Source organism: Arabidopsis thaliana, chromosome 4, assembly GCF_000001735.4.
Source record: "Arabidopsis thaliana chromosome 4, partial sequence".
NCBI lineage: Eukaryota > Viridiplantae > Streptophyta > Magnoliopsida > Brassicales > Brassicaceae > Arabidopsis > Arabidopsis thaliana.
The window spans coordinates 13,598,975-13,619,644 of NC_003075.7; the positions used below are offsets into that span (position 1 = coordinate 13,598,975).

A 20,670-nucleotide genomic window follows, 5' to 3' on the forward strand; every position below is an offset into this window, starting at 1 on the left:
CAGATAAATATCTGGATCGTGTTGATTTGACCAGAAACAGAGGAAATCGGTTTATGAAGTAAAGAGGTCAAGAGGCCAAGAGTGTAATAATAACTAATGAGTGAGAATCAATCTGCTTTAGTTCCTTTCCGATTATGGATACAAGTTTCTTGGATCAACCAAAACTGTGAATAGAGAGATACATATACAAAACGTTCTCTTCAAGTTTCTTGAGCATGACATGGCTAAACAGAAATCAATTTACATAATTAACTAAAGCATCTACACACCAGTTAGTAAGCGATCAGTGATCGCATGAAATGTTGTGATCGCGAGAAGAATCGAAGGCAAGAATCGGATACCGGATAATCTCATCCCGGAACTCTTTTTAGGGAAATACTTAGGAAGCTCACATTCTTCTCCATTGAAGAAAACTCTCTTAGGAAATCCATCTCCTCCTATGATATTCAAACTCCCCAAATTCTTCTTCTTAAACGAGATAACCGACTGCATTTTCCCGGGAATCTGCGGGTCTCTCGCAGGATTCGTTCCGTTTGTGATACCAATCAAGTAGTTCATACCAGGAAGTCCTTGGAAGAAAATGGTCTGGTTCTTAGGTGGAACTCTTGATCCATTAAAGGAGTAAATATTCTCATATCCTAAACCAGCTTTGCCTAAATCCAAAGCCCCAAACCAATCCTCCACTGCATTATTTCCCCAGTTAAACAAAGTTACTCTTGCGGACCACCCATTACCGTAATCCGAGTTAAGATGCCAGTTTAAGCTGATTCCGCAGTTGTCAGGACAAGGAAGTTTCTTTGGATAAGCCATGTGCTTCTGCTTTGCCCATACCTTTGCCTTGAGCGTTCGGTTATCAAACGGTACCAAGAGTGTGTCAGTAGGGAGGAGAAGCTGTCGGGCATTGGCGTTGCAAGTGTCGGTATCGATATCTTTGCAGCCGCAAGCGCAGGTGTTACAAGGAATGGCCGAGTCGTTGTAAAAGGCTGAGAAGGAGACGCAGCAACGTGCAGCTTGTGGTTTAGGCTTGGTTATATTGCAGATGACTTGCCAGCTGGCGATAGCGTAGGTTGTGGCTTGGAGACCGCTAGGGTCAGGGAACGGGGTCGCGTCCACCCGAATAGGTGGTCCGCATTTGTACGTCGGATTCACTATACCATCAATCTTCCAGTTTCGAGGAGGAAAGAATGCTGTTCTGTTCTGATCAGGTGGTACCTTGTAAACCTAAACCAAACATCAAAACCGGTTTAGTTGTCTTTAGACCTAAATTTAGTCACCAAACACTATAAATGGTAAGTTTTGGGGGAAAACCTGTAACTGGAAAATGGCTTTGGATTTAGAAGGATCCATGTGAGTGGGCAAAAGAGTGCCATTCTTGCAGCAGAAAGGCAATTTACCGGTGACATTATCGTCTTTACGCTCAGCTGGTAAATCTTTGATTATTGGTTTCTTCTGGCAATTAGCAACCTGAGAGAAATCAAGATCCCCGTAGAACTGTCCCGCCTTGCTGCTTAAGCATTCCAACGTGTTCTTCTCGGCCGCGTAGGCTCCACGCATCGAGTGGATGAACTCTCCTCGCATCCACTCCCATGTCAAGTTCCAATGGTCTAACCGTCCCAGCGGGCTAGTGTTATCTATAGTCACCTGTCCAAAACAAATCAATTTTGGATTACGTTATGTATATATGACTCTCTCGAGGTTATATTGATACAATTGATGGATCCGGCGACTAACCTGCGCCATGTAGCTGCTTGCATAGGCTTGAAGAACGTCGTAGATTATGTTCAGGTCACCGTGTTGTCTAGGCATGAACTTGGTTTTCACCTTTTCTTTAGCTTTAAACTTTGGGTTCCTCTTGCAGCAAACTTGCATTGTACCGCCTACCGATGAAAATATACCGAACCAATCGAAAACTGGTCACTACAGATTGTTTCTTCTCGAACAAGAAACTAAGGTTTTTTTCATGAAATAGGTTTCGTTACCTTTAGAAGTAGCAGCAGGGCATTGCCATCCATCGTTTGTGAGCTTGATCGATTTCGGCATCGGCGTAGCTGTACCTTTCCCGCCAAAAACCGTTCCGGTTATCTCGATATTGGTCGAGATCTGAGTGTAATCGCCAGCTGTCAGGATCGAGGTCTTTAGGTCCGTATTCTGAGACCCGATAAACGTAGTACCGTTGGTTGCATCGACCGGGAAGTCACCGTCAGATGAGACAGCTCCAGTCGCGGAAACGATGATCTCTCTGTGATGAAACCCTACGAACATTTGCCAACCTTTGACCTCTTCGATACCAGTGTTCACGATCATGGCCGTTGATTTAAAAGACCAAGCTTGAGCAGTCGCGTTTGTGGTGCGAGGATACAACTTTTCTCGGCCACCGGAACTGTAAGACATGTAAACTCCGTTGCAACGGGCCAGACCTGGCGGTGGAGTATCATCCTTCTTTGGTTCATCGTAGTCTTGAGCCAATGATAATGTCGGAAACTGAAGATTGATTAGAGGTAATAGAAGGAGAAGGAGGTTTAAATGGACGTAACGGAGCTTCTTCATCTCTATCGTGTTTCCCAAGTTTCTTAGGAACGCAAGAAAGAGAAAACAGAGAAAAGAGAGATGGTAATAAAACTTAAGCGAATTAGAGAGGCAGAGCATAACGGTTTCTCTTCCTCTAGTTTTCCCCTGTTTCTCCGGAGAAACAGAGATATTATACAAAAGAGAATATACTAATAACGTTAATCAGTAAATGTATAAGTACCAATTTCTGTATGTTTGTCACATTTTTTCTATATTCTATAGAAAATCTGGATTAGACTGATCCAAACCGCATATTCCTCTAAGTTAGTTCATTAGAATTTTTTTATTAAACTTTTTACAAAAGTTATAGAACCCTAATTAAGATTTACTAAAGCAACCATGATATCATATTCTTACACAAGACTTTGTGTGAACACCTTGTGAGCACCATAAATGGCAAACATTGTTTAACTTGAGGAATAAAGATTTACTAAAGCAACCATGATATCCATTTCTTTTGTGTGTTTATTTTATTTTCTAATGGTAAGACAAACAACAATTTTAAACATATGGTATTTCATGTACTGTATATGGATGCAAGCCTAAGGATCTCAAACTAGTAAAATAAGAACAAGAAGGTATATGACCCAAACACCATCATGTTGCAGTGAGCACCTAAGGCTTTTAACTCTTGTTTTTGACAAACGATTTTACCCGAGAAACACAACTAAGAAACTGAGATCTCTTCCATGCCGCTAATTTCTTCAGTCAGCTGATGCTGTACTTTGGGCTCCAAGTCGATGAACTGGTTTGACTTGCTTGCTAGATGTGAGATACTAACTCTTCCTTGACGTTTGATGTAATCTGCAACCGCATTCATCTCTTCCATTGATATGTAAATGTATTTCCCTCTATCATCCATGACCCCCGAGAGCCGCCCTGAACAAAAGAGAATGGGTTCAGTTCTTAAGCGTCCCATCATTGTTTCACATCAGTGTCTCACCTGCTTATTCCTATTGCTTCGGGTTTACTATACCCATCGCAAATTACAGACTGCCAGATGAGACAAATGCTCTTTTTATAATTGGATAGAGAGAAAAATACCAATGCTCTCCAAAGAGGCGATCCTGTTGATGCATTCCTAAGAGGACAAACAGTTGAATCAGACTAGAAAGCCATGACAAAAGGTATTCTTTAGTTTTCCACATAAATATGTAGCCAGATGATACCTGAGTACGTAGATGAAATTCTGCAGCGAGATCTTCAAGTGGAACACATTTCTGTTTCTGCAATCACATCACACAGCAAAAGGAAGGCTCAACATGTGGGTACATTGATATGGGCTGAAACAACATTTACATCTATACTTCATTGTGAGCGTGTTTCTATTGGCAACATTTGTATCTCCACTTTACTTTTCGTTTGTTTATATTCACAGAATAACGATTAGAATCGAAGATCAAAAAGTGTTTGGTATAGGGTTATTCAAGATAGATATACCTTTATGTATTCAACAAATTCTGAAAGCAAATCTTGATTCCCACCTTGCACTTCCTCTGTAGTACCTTCAGCATCAACTGAAAATTCCCCTTTCCATTTGTCAAACTCTAACGCAGCTGCCTCTTCTTCTTTGGCTTGTCGCGCTTTTTCTTCTTCTTCCTACGTAACAATGTCACAATTAGCCAAGCCCAGTATTTCAAAAGCAGGAAGACTATAACAAAACGAAATCTGAGATGATTGACCTACCAACTTCAGCTCTTCTGCCTCGCGTTCTTCATCCTTCTTCCTCCGCATTTCTGCATACCAATCTTGTTTTGTATTCCTTGACTCGCGTGTAGCTTCCTCAGCCTATACCAAAAAAAAAGAACAGAACTTAATCAGGAAAGTCGTCCCAAAAGAGATGTAATATTCTGCCAATGCTCTATCCTTAAGTCGGAATCTAAAACTATCACAATGTAACTTACCAACTGATATTCCTAGAATTTCTCATCCTTAATCCTGCCAAAAATTCTAGTAGAATAAATAGAAAAATCTCACTTGTCTTTGTGCTTCCCGCTCTTGTCGCTTCTTCTCTTTCTTCTTTGATGCTCTGGCTTGAGTTCCACCAGCTTCATCTTCATCTTCATCTTCACTCCCACTGCCGTTTTCTGTTTCACACATACCCAATAATTTTGTTCCAAGGCCAATTGTTCATTTAGTTCCAAGACTTTTCTAAACTTAAACTACATTCACAGCAAGATAGATTACAAATGAAACTAAAAAGTTATCGAGTATTCTTGAATAAATGATGGTTTCGAGTGTTCGCTAGCTATAGTAAACTCTAACCAATAACACAACTATCTACATAAGGTTGCTTCAAATTACAAAGATAGCAGAAACTCAATCCTCAAAACTCAAAGAGAAACAAAAGCTGTCAAATACAAACCTTGAACATTGGATGTAGAGGAGCTAGCACCAGAAGCTGCAGGTCTCCTACGCATCCTCCGTCCACCACCAGCACGTGCCACGTTTTCACGAGGTTGAACCTTTGCATTTCACATGAACAACCAATCAAATCCCAGAAGGAAAAAAAAAACGAGACATTACCAAAATTCAAATCCATTTTCGCAAACAATGATAAATTACCTGTGGTGGTTCAGCAACTTCCTCCCGTGATCTAGCATCTCTCCGACGTTTCCAAAAGAACAAAGGAATCACCGCAACTATGAGAATCATTGAGACTATCAGAGCAAATATCTCCTCCATCGTTTACCTGTGATCCAAAATAACCGAAGAGGGGATTTTGGGAAATCGAACTAGAATATTGAAATTGAAAGAATATCGGTTTCAGATTAGTCTAAACTCTTAACCTAATTTCGTTTTCCAAATCGTCGTCTTGCCCGAGGATTTGCAGAGCTCCACTTTGGACTCGATAGAGAAGACAAGCGGTTATTTCGTAATTTCCCAGCGACTTTGAAACACTCTGGACGCCTAAGAGTCTTCCAGGCCTCTGGTCAACTTTATTGACTTTCGATTTCGACTACTGTGTTTTTAACTGATGGTTTTTTGTCTTAATTGGCACATAACAAGAATAATAGTTTAAGTGTTGTGATCCACCCTGGTAACAAGATATACTGAGAGTAGAGTCAAACGTTAATGGAGAATGCTTAACAATCTCGTATTACAGAAGTAACATGTGAAAGAAAACGATGATGGTCTCTTAGTATCATTCCAACGCTAAAACAGAAACAAGTAACAAGTAATCGAAGGGAAAGGTGAAGATATGTTTTGTAACTGCACGATAGAGTAATGATCCACTTAAACGGCCTACGGGAAATGCAACAGAAGCTGCTCAGAAACCATGGATCTTGATGTTATCTTTCTTCACAAGCCCAGCCTGTTCATTGAGACGTATGAGAAACATGATCGAGTAACAATCTTTTTGTTAGCCTGTTTGTGAAAGAGTGTGATTTTTACCTGGACTAGGAACGTGGAGACGTTCTTCCTCTGATCGCCTTGAAGCTGAATAACCTAGAGATAGACAGCACATTGTATATCAATCCCTTTGTTTCACTACTCGAATGGTAATATGCCAAGACTATGAATTCAATAATTTATCCACATGGACGCAACCATGGTGTTTTAAAGCACGTACCTGTCCGAGTTCTGAGTCTTGAACCACAGTTCCGTTGCAGCAAAATTCTTTCTTGAGGTCCTTAAGTATCTTGGTGTAGCTGTACTCTTTCTTCAGCCCCTGGACCGTTGTCAAGCTTTTCCTACCATTCCGCTGCTGGACACGAATATGAACGTACTCCTTTGTTCCTGCACCTGAGTCCTCAGCATTCGCATCAGCAAACGGGTCTGCAAGCAACAAAAAGAAACTGATTAGCTCCTATCAGTTCAGCAAACCACAAGCTGAAGAATCCAAGACTTGAGAAACAAATTTACAAAAGCCCATGTTCCAATCAAAACTGTTACCAAACATCTGAAATAGATCTAAATGAGCGTTGGTATAATTGAAACTTACCGAAGGCAGTAGGGACCTGGGAATCAAGTTCAGACATGAAACTTTGTTGATCTGAGGGGCAAACGATAGAGAAGCTGAGACCTGAACATGAAGGCCATCGGAGGATAAGAATTTGGCACACTCATAAACAAATAATAAACAAGTGCTACACCACAATCGAGAAAAGCAAAATAAGTATTAATAAGGTCTTAGAAAACAGTTAAAGAACACAGGGAACGCATAATACACATAGCAAGATAAAACACACAATCCAAATACAAGCCATGTTCATCTAGAGATTAGTGATATATAAACCAGATGGGGAAACTAAAACCTCAGCTAAGAAACCAACTCCAGAATTATCATTTGCAACATAAGATTCGAAATGAGCAAGATGCCATCTTCATAAATAAATTGTATGTTCTGTATCCTAGTCCCAGGAACCTAGTTAAGCAGGTCCAGCTCAATTACAGGATATGATCTAAACAAATTACATCAATCCACAGCAGATCAAAGGAAGATCCAATTTTCTAAAGTCAGCAGCAAATTCGACAGATCCTAAACAAAAGCTAGCGTACAATCTTCAGGGACATACGAAAGACGATATACCAATCTGACGAACGAAAACAAATCAACAAACTCCAAAATTATATGGATCGGGCAATGAAAACAAACTTCACCTCGAAATTACCGAAATCAAAGAAATAGCAAAACGCAATTTGTGAAATCTGCTTAAGAAGATGACAAACGCAATCAGAAGAAGATAAGATTTTACCTGATCCGAAAAGTAGAGTTTCGTGGATCTGATAATTGGAGAAGAGAGAACGAGCTGAAACCCTAAATTCGGATAAAGTCTGCAACTTCTGTTGTTTCGGTGGCGAGAACAAAAATAATGAGAGGAAGAGGAAAATATCGTCGTTTTTGTCTCACAGTCTCTTTAGCAGCTTTTCTTTAGATATTTATTTTATTTTTTCCATGGATAGAGAGAGCTAGGCATTCCGGTTATTTGGAGATTTTGGAATTTCAATTTTGCGGTTTGGTATTTTATTTTATTTTATCAATTTGAACGAAACAGAGCTTTGTTTTGGTTACGATGCGGTGGATTTTGGTTCGGTTTAGAGTGATATATATTTGGTACCAAATTAAACCAAGATTCGTTTTCGGTAAAAACAAAATTTGATTTTTAAGCATTTTTGGAAAAATTAGTGTTATATATATGAGATTTCTTAATCAAAATCTCACTTTTATCCGATTTAGTGGTAGTTCATAAAGTGGTTTCATGTATATGATACCTGAATAACCAACATATGTATTTTAAGAGACACTTGGAATAATAATTCTAAATATCCTAACTACTCGTGTCCGTATGTTTTGTCACGGTGAAACGTGAGAGGACTAGTTTTTGTCACCCGTCCATAACATTCTTAGACATACATTACTTTGGGAGTGAAAAACATTAAGCTTATCTTTATCCATATATTGTCTTACCATCAATAGACAATATCCAATGGACCGGTGACCTGCGTGTATAAGTAATTTTTCAAGATGCTAAAACTTTTATGTATTTCAGAATTAACCTCCAAAAACATTTATTGACACACTACTACTCTTTCCGTATTGACTCTCAACTAGTCATTTCAAAATAATTGACATGTCAGAACATGAGTTACACATGGTTGCATATTGCAAGTAGACGCGGAAACTTGTCACTTCCTTTACATTTGAGTTTCCAACACCTAATCACGACAACAATCATATAGCTCTCGCATACAAACAAACATATGCATGTATTCTTACACGTGAACTCCATGCAAGTCTCTTTTCTCACCTATAAATACCAACCACACCTTCACCACATTCTTCACTCGAACCAAAACATACACACATAGCAAAAAATGGCAAACAAGTTGTTCCTCGTCTGCGCAGCTCTCGCTCTCTGCTTCCTCCTCACCAACGCTTCCATCTACCGCACCGTCGTTGAGTTCGAAGAAGATGACGCCACTAACCCCATAGGCCCAAAAATGAGGAAATGCCGCAAGGAGTTTCAGAAAGAACAACACCTAAGAGCTTGCCAGCAATTGATGCTCCAGCAAGCAAGGCAAGGCCGTAGCGATGAGTTTGATTTCGAAGACGACATGGAGAACCCACAGGGACAACAGCAGGAACAACAGCTATTCCAGCAGTGCTGCAACGAGCTTCGCCAGGAAGAGCCAGATTGTGTTTGCCCCACCTTGAAACAAGCTGCCAAGGCCGTTAGACTCCAGGGACAGCACCAACCAATGCAAGTCAGGAAAATTTACCAGACAGCCAAGCACTTGCCCAACGTTTGCGACATCCCGCAAGTTGATGTTTGTCCCTTCAACATCCCTTCATTCCCTTCTTTCTACTAAATCTCAAACAAACCCTCAAAGCGTATGAGAGTGTGGTTGTTGATATATACATGTTGACACTTGACACATACCACACCTCATCGTGTGTTTTATGATAAATGTAAGCTTTTGGATGTTTGAGGGTAATGTAAGCACTACTTAATAAATAAGAGTTTTGTTTATATTTTTTTTGTTTGTTACATTGCTGCTCTCTAAAAAGTCATGACGCTTACATAAAAATAACTTTACTCCAGTGAACTGGAAAAATTATAGAGTACCGCTCCACCTCCACGGAAAGATCATAGACTAGTACTACCCAGAGATATAAATCGTAATTAAGACTTCAAATGCGTAGAGACAAATGGAATTATGACTTGGCAATTTGATCTTTCTTGATATTTTTAACAAATGGTTTACGTATGTCTTTATCAAACAAAAAAAAGTAATAAATGTGTTTAATTATTGAGTTGTGGCTAATAGCACAATTTTAAAAAACTGATGTCCAATTTTTTCTTTTAAAAAAAGCTATAACGAAGCATGTAAAAATGAACACTTAAAAAATAAAAGTTTCATTTACGAATCATGTACAATTGTGGATTTGAGATTAAGAATCCATCTGAGAATAGTATACCATTTGTGATTTGTTTATGAATGGTATGACACCATAAACGACTATACTACAGTTTGAGATTCACTGATCACTCATAGATTTTTGAATAATTCATTTGAAAATGATTTGAGATTTTTTTTTTAAGTGAAATTTTAGTTATTTTGAATTGTTTTTTTTTCTTGTAAAAGGGGTATAATCCATATTGAAATTCGACCGATACTCAGTCGATAGCCTCTTCACCGAATTTGCTAATGGACCTTAGCCAAGCCGGAGTTAAAAAAATTTACCGGATAAAAATTGAACCAAAGAGAGAACAAACTGAGACAATGCCCGAAATATATTACTAGACATTCGCACCGCATGTTACAAATTAAACGGACATCGAAAACTACTACATACATACTCAACCTTTTTTATAAACTTTTATAGCCATTTTTTGCCAATTTATCTATAACGTAATACTATGCATTCCCTCATTTACATATTTTTTAACATTGTTCAAAGGGTTGTGTGCCCCGTGTTAATATAGAGTCATTTTCTAACATCTACAATTCAGATTAAGCTCCCAAACATATGTTCCAATTGCAATATACCACCAAATTAAAAGATTGACTCTCACATACCCCATTAATTGAAACCAAATGAACAAAAACGTTCATAAGATATTAAGATGTCACGTCAGAACATGATCTACAAATGACACATAACATGCAGACGCGGAGACGCGGAGGGCCGGTGTTGTTCGTCACTTGTCACTCTCTTCCAACACCTAATCCAGACAACAACCTAAGATCTTCACTCTCGCACACACACGACACATGCATTCTTACACGTGATCGCCATGCAATCTCCTTTCTCACCTATAAAACTAACTCTTCACTTCACTCTTTACTCAAACCAAAACTCATCATCACAAACGAGTAAGAATACAAACACAAATAGCAAAAAAATGGCAAACAAGCTCTTCCTCGTCTGCGCAACTTTCGCCCTCTGCTTCCTCCTCACCAACGCTTCCATCTACCGCACTGTTGTCGAGTTCGACGAAGATGACGCCAGCAACCCCATGGGCCCAAGACAGAAATGTCAGAAGGAGTTTCAGCAATCACAGCACCTAAGAGCTTGCCAGAAATTGATGCGCATGCAAATGAGGCAAGGCCGTGGTGGTGGTCCCTCCCTCGACGATGAGTTCGATTTGGAAGACGACATCGAGAACCCACAAGGCCCCCAGCAGGGACACCAGATCCTCCAGCAGTGCTGCAGCGAGCTTCGCCAGGAAGAGCCAGTTTGTGTTTGCCCCACCTTGAGACAAGCTGCCAGGGCCGTTAGCCTCCAGGGACAACACGGACCATTCCAATCCAGGAAAATTTACAAGACAGCTAAGTACTTGCCTAACATTTGCAAGATCCAGCAAGTTGGTGAATGCCCCTTCCAGACCACCATCCCTTTCTTCCCTCCTTACTAATAGATTCCAAACAAAAACCCTCGAGCGTATGAGAGTGTGGTTGTTGATACATGTTAACACCACACCTCATCGTGTCTTTTATGAAAATGTAAGTTTTGGATGTTTGAGGCTAAATGTATTTAGCACAAGTCCTTAATAAATAAGAGTTTTGTTTATGTTTCATTTTCATTGGCATATGCTCTCTCTAGGTTGTCCGTAATATTAGTTTACAAGAAAATCTCCCAAATAAATTTACAGGTTAAGCAAATTAGCAATTAAAAACTGCTCTATGACTGTCCTCCTCTAACAAATCAATTATATTTTTCTCACAACCGAAGACATGGTGAAGATAAATTTGCGAGTCTAACAGACGGTGTGTTTTCATTCAAGATGATAGATTTGCAACTAGTTCTATATCATCTGATCAACTATCAAGTATTAAACATTTATCCATATGATATAATCAAGGAACACAACACCATGGATAAAACACAAAACCAAAGCACAGATCCAATTAGTGACCCAACACGAAGAAAATTTATTCGCTATGAGAATGAAGCATTATGCATGTGTGAATTTACGCCATAGTCTAGTTACCACCGCCCCACCGCATGCGTGTTAATATCTATTTTTTGGGCTCAAGAAATTGCACGGCATCAAGTGGAAGAGACATGCCAAATTTTAATTTTAAATTAGATGATCCATTGGAAGCGAAGTTCAAAAACGAAATTTTACATTACATGATCGGTTTGATCGATAGTCGCTTACAATTGTGGTAAAAAAGTGCTAGCCATTTTGGCCAAGAGTGTAAAACGTACCGATCAAATGTCTTTATAAAAAAAACGTGTTGATGTTGTTCTGTGAATACAATTAGTTCTGGTTAACAGCTGGTCGACCATTTTCTGATGAGAATTTATGTAAGGCCATTGCTCTGGTGTTGAGAAGGTTTAGTTTGGTTCAAGCTAACCGTGGTTAGAAAGTTAGAATATAATGTGTTTCTTGATCAGTGATATCGATCGGATTTGTATTATTCATATTGTTTACTCTTTGAGTAATTCATAGTGGTAACTCTTTTTTTTTTTTTTTTTTTTTCATATTGGTAACTCTTTGAAATGAAAAACATAGCTAAGAATTGCTAGCTTTGATTTAGTCGAGACGTACGAACTCTCGATTTTGGTTTTTGATTTGTTGGTGTAAAACTCTCGATATTCATAACTCGTAAGATTTTGTACGTATCATCTTCTTATTCTCTTCATCGCTCTGTTTTCAATTTTATGTCAAAACATGGTTTTGGTAATTTCTTTTACTCCTACTTCACGGTTTGAGTTATAATTTTTTTGGTAAACCCTTAACCACGAGTTTTGATGTATTTTGACACCTCTAATTATGTGTGTATACGTACACATATAATTCGGTATTTTCTTAACATATATATCCCTCATAAAAATTTCTTACATGCATTGTTCGTGAGTGACCCGTTAATATATATATTGATAGATACTCTTATAAAATTATATTCTAAATTTCAGATTAAGCTGGCACAACTATATTTCCAACATCACTAGCTACCATCAAAAGATTGACTTCTCATCTTACTCGATTGAAACCAAATTAACATAGGGTTTTTATTTAAATAAAAGTTTAACCTTCTTTTTAAAAAATTGTTCATAGTGTCATGTCAGAACAAGAGCTACAAATCACACATAGCATGCATAAGCGGAGCTATGATGAGTGGTATTGTTTTGTTCGTCACTTGTCACTCTTTTCCAACACATAATCCCGACAACAACGTAAGAGCATCTCTCTCTCTCCACACACACTCATGCATGCATGCATTCTTACACGTGATTGCCATGCAAATCTCCTTTCTCACCTATAAATACAAACCAACCCTTCACTACACTCTTCACTCAAACCAAAACAAGAAAACATACACAAATAGCAAAACATGGCTAACAAGCTCTTCCTCGTCTGCGCAACTCTCGCCCTCTGCTTCCTCCTCACCAACGCTTCCATCTACCGCACCGTTGTCGAATTCGAAGAAGATGACGCCAGCAACCCCGTAGGTCCAAGACAGAGATGCCAGAAGGAGTTTCAGCAATCACAACACCTAAGAGCTTGCCAGAGATGGATGAGCAAGCAAATGAGGCAAGGACGTGGTGGTGGTCCTTCCCTCGACGATGAGTTCGATTTCGAGGGCCCCCAGCAGGGATACCAGCTACTCCAGCAGTGCTGCAACGAGCTTCGCCAGGAAGAGCCAGTTTGCGTTTGCCCCACCTTGAAACAAGCTGCCAGGGCAGTTAGCCTCCAGGGACAGCACGGACCATTCCAATCCAGGAAAATTTACCAGTCAGCTAAGTACTTGCCTAACATTTGCAAGATCCAGCAAGTTGGTGAATGTCCCTTCCAGACCACCATCCCTTTCTTCCCTCCTTACTACTAGAGTCCAAGCCCGGCCTAGCACGATGATCATGAGTGTTGCTATTGATGTATGTTAATACTATACACAGTCATCGTGTGTGTTTTATAAAACTGTAAGCTTAGGATGTTTGAGGCTAATGTAATTAGCACTACACCGTAATAAATGAGAGGTTTACTTTATGTTTTAATAATGTTCTTACCCTTGCTGCTCTCTAAACTGTAATGGCGTACGGTTAGCTAAACTAAAGTAAAAATCGATTCGCTTGAGTAAAATTAGTGACCGGGAAAGATCATCGACTACTACTGCTCAGAGATGTAATCGGTAATTAAGACTTCAAGCTCAATAATTAATTAGGAGTAAATCTGGCTTCGAATTTTTAAATTGTCAACTTCCAAAGAAGGATTGGCAAGACTCAATCTCAATTGCCCAACAAACATATGGCTCTTTACAAATTTGGAATCTCTTTTTGATGGCAAGAACGTCGTAATTCCTCTGTCGATCTCATGTAATTACCAAACTCATCTACTTATTACTTTCTTTATATGCACTTACTGATGCTGCCTTCCTATGAAACCACTAACTGGTGTCTCCTATTTACGAAAACGCCTCTATGATTAGTAGAATATTCAAACCGAACCAAAAAAGTCAGGCTGATCCGGACACATATGATCAAAATAACTTTTGGTTATATAGAATTTTATTTTCTTTTACTATATCAGATTAAAACCAAAACCAAATTAAACCAGACAATACTTCAGGAGAAGTCATAAGAAATATATATTTTTGTTCAAAGGGTTTTGAAGTAAAAAAAAAAAAAAAATTATGAAGAAACAATATTGAATATTGATTGACATATGGCGGGAGTGATTTGGAAAAGTTTTTCTTGTTCATCCAAAATAAAGATTGTAGTATCACCTTGAAGTAATTATAATGATGACTATGTATATCACATTTAGACTATGTATACTAATTTATGCTAATAAAAGATTACCACAAATTAGAGTTATTTGGGAAATTTTGTTCTTTTTTGGCTTTAATTTCATGTATTATATGATAGACAACATTAATATAATTTCATGTTGTTCACGACTTGTCACTCCTCCAATTTGAGTTTCGAACACCTAATCGCGACAACAACCTTATAGCTTCTCTCTCTCGCACAACACACAATCACATGCATGCAATGTCTTAAAAAAAAAAAATTGTGCATGCATTCTAACACGTGATCTCCATGCAAAACTCCTTTCTTGTCCATAAATACCCATAACCCCTTCACTACACTCTTCACTCAAACAAAAAACATACACAAGTAATTAACTAACAACAAATGGCGAACAAGCTCTTCCTCGTCTGCGCAGCTCTCGCCCTGTGTTTCATCCTCACCAACGCTTCCGTCTATCGCACCGTTGTCGAGTTCGACGAAGATGACGCCAGTAACCCCATAGGCCCAATACAGAAATGTCAGAAGGAGTTTCAGCAAGACCAGCACCTAAGAGCTTGCCAGAGATGGATGCGCAAGCAAATGTGGCAAGGACGTGGTGGTGGTCCTTCCCTCGACGATGAGTTCGATATGGAAGACGACATCGAGAACCCGCAGAGACGACAGCTACTCCAGAAGTGCTGCAGCGAGCTTCGCCAAGAAGAGCCAGTTTGCGTTTGCCCCACCTTGAGACAAGCTGCCAAGGCCGTTAGATTCCAGGGACAGCAACACCAACCAGAGCAAGTCAGGAAAATTTACCAGGCAGCTAAGTACTTGCCTAACATTTGCAAAATCCAGCAAGTTGGTGTTTGCCCCTTCCAGATCCCTTCAATCCCTTCTTACTACTAAATTCCAGAGAAGTGTGAGCGTGTGGTTGTTGATATATGTTAACACCACATCTCGCCTTGTGTTTTTATAAAAAAATAAGCTTTGGGATGTTTGAGGCTAATGTAATAATTAGCACTACAACGTAATAAATAAGAGAGGTTTGTTTATGTTTTGTATTCATTTATTTTGCTGTACTAGTGTTCCTAAAAAGTGATAACGGCTAGATTAAAAAAGAAAATCGATTCGAAATGTAGGATAAAATAAAAAAAAATTAGTCAATTTAAAAATTGATGACTTTTTGATTTTTTCTTTCTTAAATGCGCAAAAAAAAAAAACTTAAACAAACAAAAAATCAGGAAATATGATCCATGTGTAATCAAGACTTCAAGCTCGATATTAAAATTTAAAACTCATCCAATTGCCAAACGAATATATCTTTTGATGGCTACGGGCTACCACCTACCTGTCGATCTCATGTAACTACTAGATTCCGGCAACCACTTACTTATATATTTTTTTCCTTATGCAACTACTCACTGAATTTTCCCTTCTTGTTAGACCTAAATTCATTATGGTTAGTAGAATTAATTATTCATTCAGAACAAAATGAGTGATAATACATGCTTAAAATTCAGTGTTAGATTTATTGTTGTCTTCATATATTCTTTCTGTTTGTGATGATATTTGTTGATGCATGTTATTGTGCTAATAGCTGCAATGCTCAAATAGCCGTGATAAAGATTAATGAAATGATGCGGTTAATGGTCTCAGAACATTATGATTTTCCAGCACACAAATCTTCTGATCCAAGACAAGAGTAGAAGATAACAGAACCTTGAAACTATTACAAGCTATATACAGATTTAGTACCAACATCAAGTAGTGCCCACATTCGGGTATAAACATAACTTTATTTCTTTGGCTTCAGTGGAGAAAATTCTCATCCAAGGCTCAAGCGATAATCTAACGGCCTGGCGTTAACATGACGGTGTGCAGTTCCAATCTCACAAGCATTCACTCTTGCTGCAAACCTGAGGGAGCACAGAGACTCACCGGTTGAGGAAGGTTCTGGTGTGATGTTCACAAACATTAGCGTCTTCGAGTCACCACCTAAACAGGGCTGATCATAGAATTCCACAAAGTTTTATCACAACACAGAATCTTTTAGGTTCTGTTTAAACGATGATTTTAAATGCTTACCTGAAGAAGATAAGTGAGCTTTGAGTTTCTGAAAGGAACGTGATCTTCTTTCTTCGCTAAGGCAAATATGACATCGCCTAGAGACGATAAGCTTTTGTTGATTGCCTTTCAGTAAGAAGAAGAAAATCATTAAGCCAATATTAAATCTCTTGTGTCTCTAAAAATGTGTTTACTAAGATTCGCAGACATTACTTGAGTTTCTTTCAGTCTATCGCCAGTTGATCCGCTCTTTGACAAACGCTCACTACCCGCAAGATCAATCAGGTTCAAGACACCTTGTACTTGTTGCTCTGTGCTCTGTAAATAAAAGATAAACCCCAGTGTTGGTTTAGCAGAAACAAACAGCGGACTATCAAATGTTGTTGTTGCAGTAAGAAACCCGATTAGTACCTCGTTGAATCCAGAGATCTTCAATGTGAAAACGAAATGGCTTCTAGAAGATTGCTCGTTCATTGCGGTCTTCCCTACTGACCTGAAAAAAAGTAAGACAGTTAATTCATTAGCAGCTTCCAGTTTCTTTAAAAGAGGAATCATTGCGAATCTTCAAAACAGATACTTGCCTGTTTCGAGCTGCGTGGTCTAAGAGGAACGAAACCTGTTTCGAGCTTCGAACATCTACAACAGTAAGTTCCACAACATGTGTATTCCCACTAGCATCATGTTTGATTGCATATTTCTGCGGAGAAACGCCATTGTCTGCTCTCACAGCTTCCTTGTTTGTTGACAAGAGATCCCTAATCGTTTCGTTGTATATTTCTAACATAGACACCTACAACATATAGACCAGCCAATAAATACTATATGAATGCATCATCTATTTGTAAGTCTTTATAAGGTTTGTTACCTGCAACTCATACTTCCAACCCTGTGATCGAAGAGACTGCCTTGTTTGAAATATTTGCTCCAAACATCGAGGAATCAGTCCTTTTTCATCCGGGTTTCCTGGCCTACCCATCATTGTATAAGTTTTTCCAGATCCTGTTTGTCCATATGCGAAAATGCAAACCTGAAAATTGTGTAATAGAACCTTTAGTCCAAGAAGGTACAGTGAAACATAACATTATTCATCATTCATGTGCTTTTATTGACCAGTTAGACAGTTTTACCAAAATACACTCTGAAAATTTGAGGAATCGAATAATGAAGACATAAGTAAACAGGGAGTTAAACTAAGCTAAAGCAGATAGTACCTTGTAACCATCAAGAGCGCTCTGGACAAGTTGAGAAATCTCTACAAAAACATCTTCTTGTGATGCACTTGGCACAAAAACCTTATCAAATGTGAAACAATGCGATTGTCCTGGCAAGAGCAAAGAACAATAAGTCTCTTTCTTTTTTCGCAAAGAACGATACTTTTTCTGAAGATTTGTTCATACCATTTTGCAACAAGTCAATGCCCCGACCAAGTGCTTCTAGAGATGTAGGGTAGGATATAGTTTTGGCCTCCTCACTAGAATTCTCTCCTGATAATAGAGGTCTCACCCTACAGAATACACGGATGTTTCCCTTCAGTTCCTGCAACATTTCAATGCTTCAGTATCGGCCAAGCAGCTCGCTCAAAATTTCACAAGGGAAATGGACACCAAATGACAAATCTTAACCTGTATGGTATTGTGCAACTTCTTCCGTAGTTTTTCTCCTTCGATGAGTTTAAGTTCCGCTTCTTCTAAGCGACCTTTCAGCTCCATAATGCTTTCCTTTTGCTCTTCAAACTCGTTCATTTTCTCAAAAGTAGATAAATCAGCCACCTAATCATAATAAATAAGCGACAAGAATTTAGAGATTTTCATATACATTTTCGTTTCTATATGTAAAACTCAAGAATGTGATGAGACCTGCAGTTTTCTCTCAGAAGCTACTAATTGATCCTGCAACTCTTCTATCTCCTTATTTTGAACAGAACACTTACTCTGGACAAAACGATAACACTATCTTAAGAAACAAAAAATCTCTATGGAGATTTTTAAGAAGAAAACACAGGAGTGCATCAAGAATGAAAATAAACCTCAAGCTCATTTATGGTGTCTTTGAAGTCATTTTGCTTGGTTGCTTCTGCTTGCAGAGTTTCAATTTCCGTTATATGGCGGTCACGGTCATCTTTGACCTGTTGAATCTCAACCTTGAGACTTACAATTTCATTCACCAATTCATCTTTTTGCTTCATGACATCATCTTGTGACACCTAATGAAAACAAGACACAGGTCATACCCTGATCTAAACAAAAGTTTACTCTCATTGATTAAGAACGCAGAATCAAATCACCTTCGAGGCAGCAAGCTGATCCTGTAGTGCTTTAAACTGACCCTTTAAGTTGCCAATGCTTTCTACAATGCCAGTCCGTTCTTTCTCTCCTCGCTTTATATTTTCATGAGCTTCGTCGAGATCACCTTGAAGTTTGCTATTGTACAACTGTAAGCTCGAGTTATACTCTTGCAAGAGTTTGTACATGTCATTGACAGCTTGAATCTGAAACAAACAAAAAAACAGGATGTCAGTCAAAGCTAAACATTTCCTTTACGGATCTTTCTGACTTTCTCACCCTCTGGTTAGCTGTTTGAAGCTCTCCTTGCGTCTTTGCTAGCTCTTCTGTAATGGCAGCTTGCAAACTTTCAACAGCAATTCTTGCTTCTCTCTCTTTTCCAAGAGATTCATTTGCAGCCTTACACAAAAGAATACCAAGTTTAGAAAACCGCAGAAAATGAAACATACTTATAACTGAAACTAGCAGTTCTCTTACCAATTTCTCTGTTTGTTCTTTGGCAAGTTGCACCTGAACAGATGCAAAGTTCTTCCTCAGTTCATCAATTACCATATTTAGCTCCTCTTCCTTTACTTTCAAATTAACCTCTGCAAACAAATGCATGCACAATATAAGTTCTTACAAAATCCCAAATGTTCATAAGAAGAAGCAACTTTTAAAAACTCAAATTTGTAACAAACTCACCCAAATCGGCGCAATGCTTCTCATTCATCTCCATAGCGTTCTTCAACTTCTCTTGCTCAAATGCATAATCTAACTCGAGTTCTTGAAACCATCTAATGCAAAGCCTAAGCCTTTTTACATAGTCCATCGTATTCTCACATCTCTCCTGCAAAGATAACCCATTTGATAGACTTGCTTATGTAAATTGCATGAAGTGAGAGATCTCGAATTCAGACACCAAACCAAACATTAAGAAGATAAGAAAAAAAGGAAAGAGAGACCTTGTAATTGTACTTGCTCTTGTACTTGATTCGCTCATGAAGAAGAGTTTCAACATCTTCTCTGGTAAACTCAACAGGGCCACCATATTCAGATCCTTCATTACTGGTCAGATCTTTCACCGGAAAAGATGGCCGGATTCTTCCATTGTTCGTCATTTCCCCAACCATCTATTACTTTTTTCTCCTCTCTCAAAAGAGTTAGCTGAAATTCTTCTCGTACCTAATTTACACACACTCTGGATTTGTCTCTTTCACCCCAATTATAAGCATAAAAACCTGCAAAAAAAATGATTTTTATTTTCTTCTTCTCATCAAAGATCTTTATTTTATTAATGATTCAATGGTGGCTTATATAAAGATTAAATCGAAAAGGATTGAAACCCGTGAATCATTGGGTTTTTTTTTCTTTCAATTTTCAAAGACAGTAAAGTTGTTACAAAGAGAAAAAAAATTAAGCAATGATTTGAGCTAAACAACAAAAACACTATCAGTGAGGAAACAAAACATAAAAGACTCAAACTTTGGGTGTGGCAATTTCATAGAGAAATCAGTGAGAAAAGAAGAAAACACCTCAGTATTATTATCTGGTTGTTTAGCTTTGAAATGGCGATATGTCTCTCCGTTGGGCTCTCCCGTCGCTCGCTACTTCTATTTCTGTTGTTTTGGTTTTGTTCAAGAGAGTGAGAGAGATGAGTGTAGGGCCGTTGATTAGATCTCAAATTCGCCGAGCTAGTGCGATCCCATCCGTTGCTTTTTTTATTTCCTTTTTTTCAGCAAATAAATTGAATTTGTTTGTTGTACATTTGTCAAATACAGTTTTACTTTGTTTATATGTTTGAAAGCAATACAAATATAAATTTCATTTACGTTACTGAAACGTACAAAAGTGAAACCATTTCTTCGAATAACTCGGATGAAGTCAAACGATCCCCTTACTTTTTTGTATTTATGTTTTTTTTCTGATTCTCATGTATTATAGCATTTATTTAAGTTTGAAAATTTTGCTAATTTTAAATTTTAAAAATCTATATCTAAAGAAAACAATAGTAAGAGTTCCATATATCTTGAAATTCAGATGCGACTAAATAAATCTTGAATTTCAGATGTGAATATTACTGAACTT

General features: G+C 38.3%; 8 protein-coding genes and 1 long non-coding RNA gene across 12 annotated transcripts; 5 read left to right on the forward strand and 4 right to left on the reverse strand.

Annotated features, from left to right (window-relative positions):
* Positions 1 to 69: 69 nt before the first annotated feature.
* COBL11 (COBRA-like protein 11 precursor) lies at positions 70 to 2,612 on the reverse strand. Its single transcript, NM_118845.3, has 4 exons — positions 1,980 to 2,612; positions 1,732 to 1,877; positions 1,309 to 1,641; positions 70 to 1,221 (listed from the first exon to the last, which is right to left on the reverse strand). The coding sequence occupies exons 1-4, from the start codon at positions 2,545 to 2,547 to the stop codon at positions 262 to 264; spliced, it is 2,007 nt and encodes a 668-aa protein (NP_567766.1). The 5' UTR covers positions 2,548 to 2,612; the 3' UTR covers positions 70 to 261.
* A 19-nt stretch (positions 2,613 to 2,631) lies between these two features.
* On the forward strand, positions 2,632 to 2,832 carry AT4G07785. The gene has a single exon (NR_142158.1). It is a non-coding gene; the product is annotated as an other RNA (long non-coding RNA).
* Positions 2,833 to 2,973: 141 nt separating this feature from the next.
* On the reverse strand, positions 2,974 to 5,520 carry AT4G27120 (DDRGK domain protein). Of its 3 annotated transcripts, NM_179125.4 has the most exons (9): positions 5,358 to 5,520; positions 5,134 to 5,260; positions 4,934 to 5,033; positions 4,546 to 4,655; positions 4,255 to 4,356; positions 4,009 to 4,167; positions 3,738 to 3,794; positions 3,613 to 3,649; positions 2,989 to 3,447 (listed from the first exon to the last, which is right to left on the reverse strand). In NM_179125.4, exons 2-9 carry the CDS (start codon positions 5,251 to 5,253, stop codon positions 3,236 to 3,238), a joined length of 897 nt encoding a protein of 298 aa, NP_849456.1. In that variant the 5' UTR covers positions 5,254 to 5,260; positions 5,358 to 5,520; the 3' UTR covers positions 2,989 to 3,235. The 3 variants fall into 3 exon arrangements, with proteins under 3 accessions (NP_001328633.1, NP_567767.1, NP_849456.1); NM_001341837.1 differs by having other exon boundaries at positions 2,974 to 3,447; positions 4,546 to 5,033; positions 5,358 to 5,491; NM_118846.4 differs by having other exon boundaries at positions 2,974 to 3,447; positions 5,134 to 5,378.
* AT4G27130 (Translation initiation factor SUI1 family protein) lies at positions 5,492 to 7,494 on the reverse strand. Its single transcript, NM_118847.4, has 5 exons — positions 7,269 to 7,494; positions 6,515 to 6,595; positions 6,143 to 6,348; positions 5,965 to 6,018; positions 5,492 to 5,884 (listed from the first exon to the last, which is right to left on the reverse strand). The coding sequence occupies exons 2-5, from the start codon at positions 6,549 to 6,551 to the stop codon at positions 5,840 to 5,842; spliced, it is 342 nt and encodes a 113-aa protein (NP_194443.1). The 5' UTR covers positions 6,552 to 6,595; positions 7,269 to 7,494; the 3' UTR covers positions 5,492 to 5,839.
* Positions 7,495 to 8,354: 860 nt separating this feature from the next.
* Positions 8,355 to 9,057, forward strand: SESA1 (seed storage albumin 1). Its single transcript, NM_118848.2, has one exon. The coding sequence runs from the start codon at positions 8,389 to 8,391 to the stop codon at positions 8,881 to 8,883; it is 495 nt and encodes a 164-aa protein (NP_194444.1). The 5' UTR covers positions 8,355 to 8,388; the 3' UTR covers positions 8,884 to 9,057.
* A 1,309-nt stretch (positions 9,058 to 10,366) lies between these two features.
* On the forward strand, positions 10,367 to 11,101 carry SESA2 (seed storage albumin 2). Its single transcript, NM_118849.2, has one exon. It carries the CDS (start codon positions 10,422 to 10,424, stop codon positions 10,932 to 10,934), a length of 513 nt encoding a protein of 170 aa, NP_194445.1. The 5' UTR covers positions 10,367 to 10,421; the 3' UTR covers positions 10,935 to 11,101.
* Positions 11,102 to 12,821: 1,720 nt separating this feature from the next.
* SESA3 (seed storage albumin 3) lies at positions 12,822 to 13,589 on the forward strand. Its single transcript, NM_118850.3, has one exon. It carries the CDS (start codon positions 12,862 to 12,864, stop codon positions 13,354 to 13,356), a length of 495 nt encoding a protein of 164 aa, NP_194446.1. The 5' UTR covers positions 12,822 to 12,861; the 3' UTR covers positions 13,357 to 13,589.
* Positions 13,590 to 14,621: 1,032 nt separating this feature from the next.
* On the forward strand, positions 14,622 to 15,309 carry SESA4 (seed storage albumin 4). Its single transcript, NM_118851.1, has one exon. It carries the CDS (start codon positions 14,663 to 14,665, stop codon positions 15,161 to 15,163), a length of 501 nt encoding a protein of 166 aa, NP_194447.1. The 5' UTR covers positions 14,622 to 14,662; the 3' UTR covers positions 15,164 to 15,309.
* Positions 15,310 to 15,847: 538 nt separating this feature from the next.
* ATK2 (kinesin 2) lies at positions 15,848 to 20,338 on the reverse strand. Of its 2 annotated transcripts, NM_118852.3 has the most exons (17): positions 20,118 to 20,338; positions 19,548 to 19,823; positions 19,288 to 19,432; positions 19,081 to 19,190; positions 18,883 to 19,002; positions 18,606 to 18,809; positions 18,348 to 18,524; positions 18,178 to 18,252; positions 17,944 to 18,090; positions 17,719 to 17,857; positions 17,533 to 17,642; positions 17,187 to 17,348; positions 16,903 to 17,111; positions 16,733 to 16,814; positions 16,535 to 16,639; positions 16,343 to 16,447; positions 15,848 to 16,262 (listed from the first exon to the last, which is right to left on the reverse strand). In NM_118852.3, the coding sequence occupies exons 2-17, from the start codon at positions 19,713 to 19,715 to the stop codon at positions 16,083 to 16,085; spliced, it is 2,238 nt and encodes a 745-aa protein (NP_567768.1). In that variant the 5' UTR covers positions 19,716 to 19,823; positions 20,118 to 20,338; the 3' UTR covers positions 15,848 to 16,082. The 2 variants fall into 2 exon arrangements, with proteins under 2 accessions (NP_567768.1, NP_001328096.1); NM_001341838.1 differs by lacking the exon at positions 20,118 to 20,338 and having other exon boundaries at positions 15,882 to 16,262; positions 19,548 to 19,861.
* Positions 20,339 to 20,670: the final 332 nt, after the last annotated feature.

Bases quoted from the DNA above. Each gene is read 5' to 3' on its own strand.
- COBL11 (NM_118845.3), bottom strand. From the start codon at position 2,547: ATGAAGAAGCTCCGTTACGTCCATTTAAACCTCCTTCTCCTTCTATTA. The intron at 1,878-1,979 runs GTAACGAAACCT...TTTCATCGGTAG, and splicing joins CCCTGCTGCTACTTCTAAAG to GCGGTACAATGCAAGTTTGC. The intron at 1,222-1,308 runs GTTTTCCCCCAA...TGTTTGGTTTAG, and splicing joins AAGCCATTTTCCAGTTACAG to GTTTACAAGGTACCACCTGA.
- AT4G27120 (NM_118846.4), bottom strand. From the start codon at position 5,253: ATGGAGGAGATATTTGCTCTGATAGTCTCAATGATTCTCATAGTTGCG. The intron at 3,650-3,737 runs GTATCATCTGGC...TTGTCCTCTTAG, and splicing joins AATTTCATCTACGTACTCAG to GAATGCATCAACAGGATCGC. The intron at 3,448-3,612 runs GTATTTTTCTCT...TCTTTTGTTCAG, and splicing joins CGCCTCTTTGGAGAGCATTG to GGCGGCTCTCGGGGGTCATG.
- AT4G27130 (NM_118847.4), bottom strand. From the start codon at position 6,551: ATGTCTGAACTTGATTCCCAGGTCCCTACTGCCTTCG. The intron at 6,349-6,514 runs GTAAGTTTCAAT...TGTTGCTTGCAG, and splicing joins CCAGGTCCCTACTGCCTTCG to ACCCGTTTGCTGATGCGAAT. The intron at 6,019-6,142 runs GTACGTGCTTTA...GTCTATCTCTAG, and splicing joins AAGACTCAGAACTCGGACAG to GTTATTCAGCTTCAAGGCGA.
- SESA1 (NM_118848.2), top strand. From the start codon at position 8,389: ATGGCAAACAAGTTGTTCCTCGTCTGCGCAGCTCTCGCTCTCTGCTTC.
- SESA2 (NM_118849.2), top strand. From the start codon at position 10,422: ATGGCAAACAAGCTCTTCCTCGTCTGCGCAACTTTCGCCCTCTGCTTC.
- SESA3 (NM_118850.3), top strand. From the start codon at position 12,862: ATGGCTAACAAGCTCTTCCTCGTCTGCGCAACTCTCGCCCTCTGCTTC.
- SESA4 (NM_118851.1), top strand. From the start codon at position 14,663: ATGGCGAACAAGCTCTTCCTCGTCTGCGCAGCTCTCGCCCTGTGTTTC.
- ATK2 (NM_118852.3), bottom strand. From the start codon at position 19,715: ATGGTTGGGGAAATGACGAACAATGGAAGAATCCGGCCATCTTTTCCG. The intron at 18,810-18,882 runs GTGAGAAAGTCA...TGTTTGTTTCAG, and splicing joins TTCAAACAGCTAACCAGAGG to ATTCAAGCTGTCAATGACAT. The intron at 17,643-17,718 runs GTATGAACAAAT...TGCTCTTGCCAG, and splicing joins CATTGACTTGTTGCAAAATG to GACAATCGCATTGTTTCACA.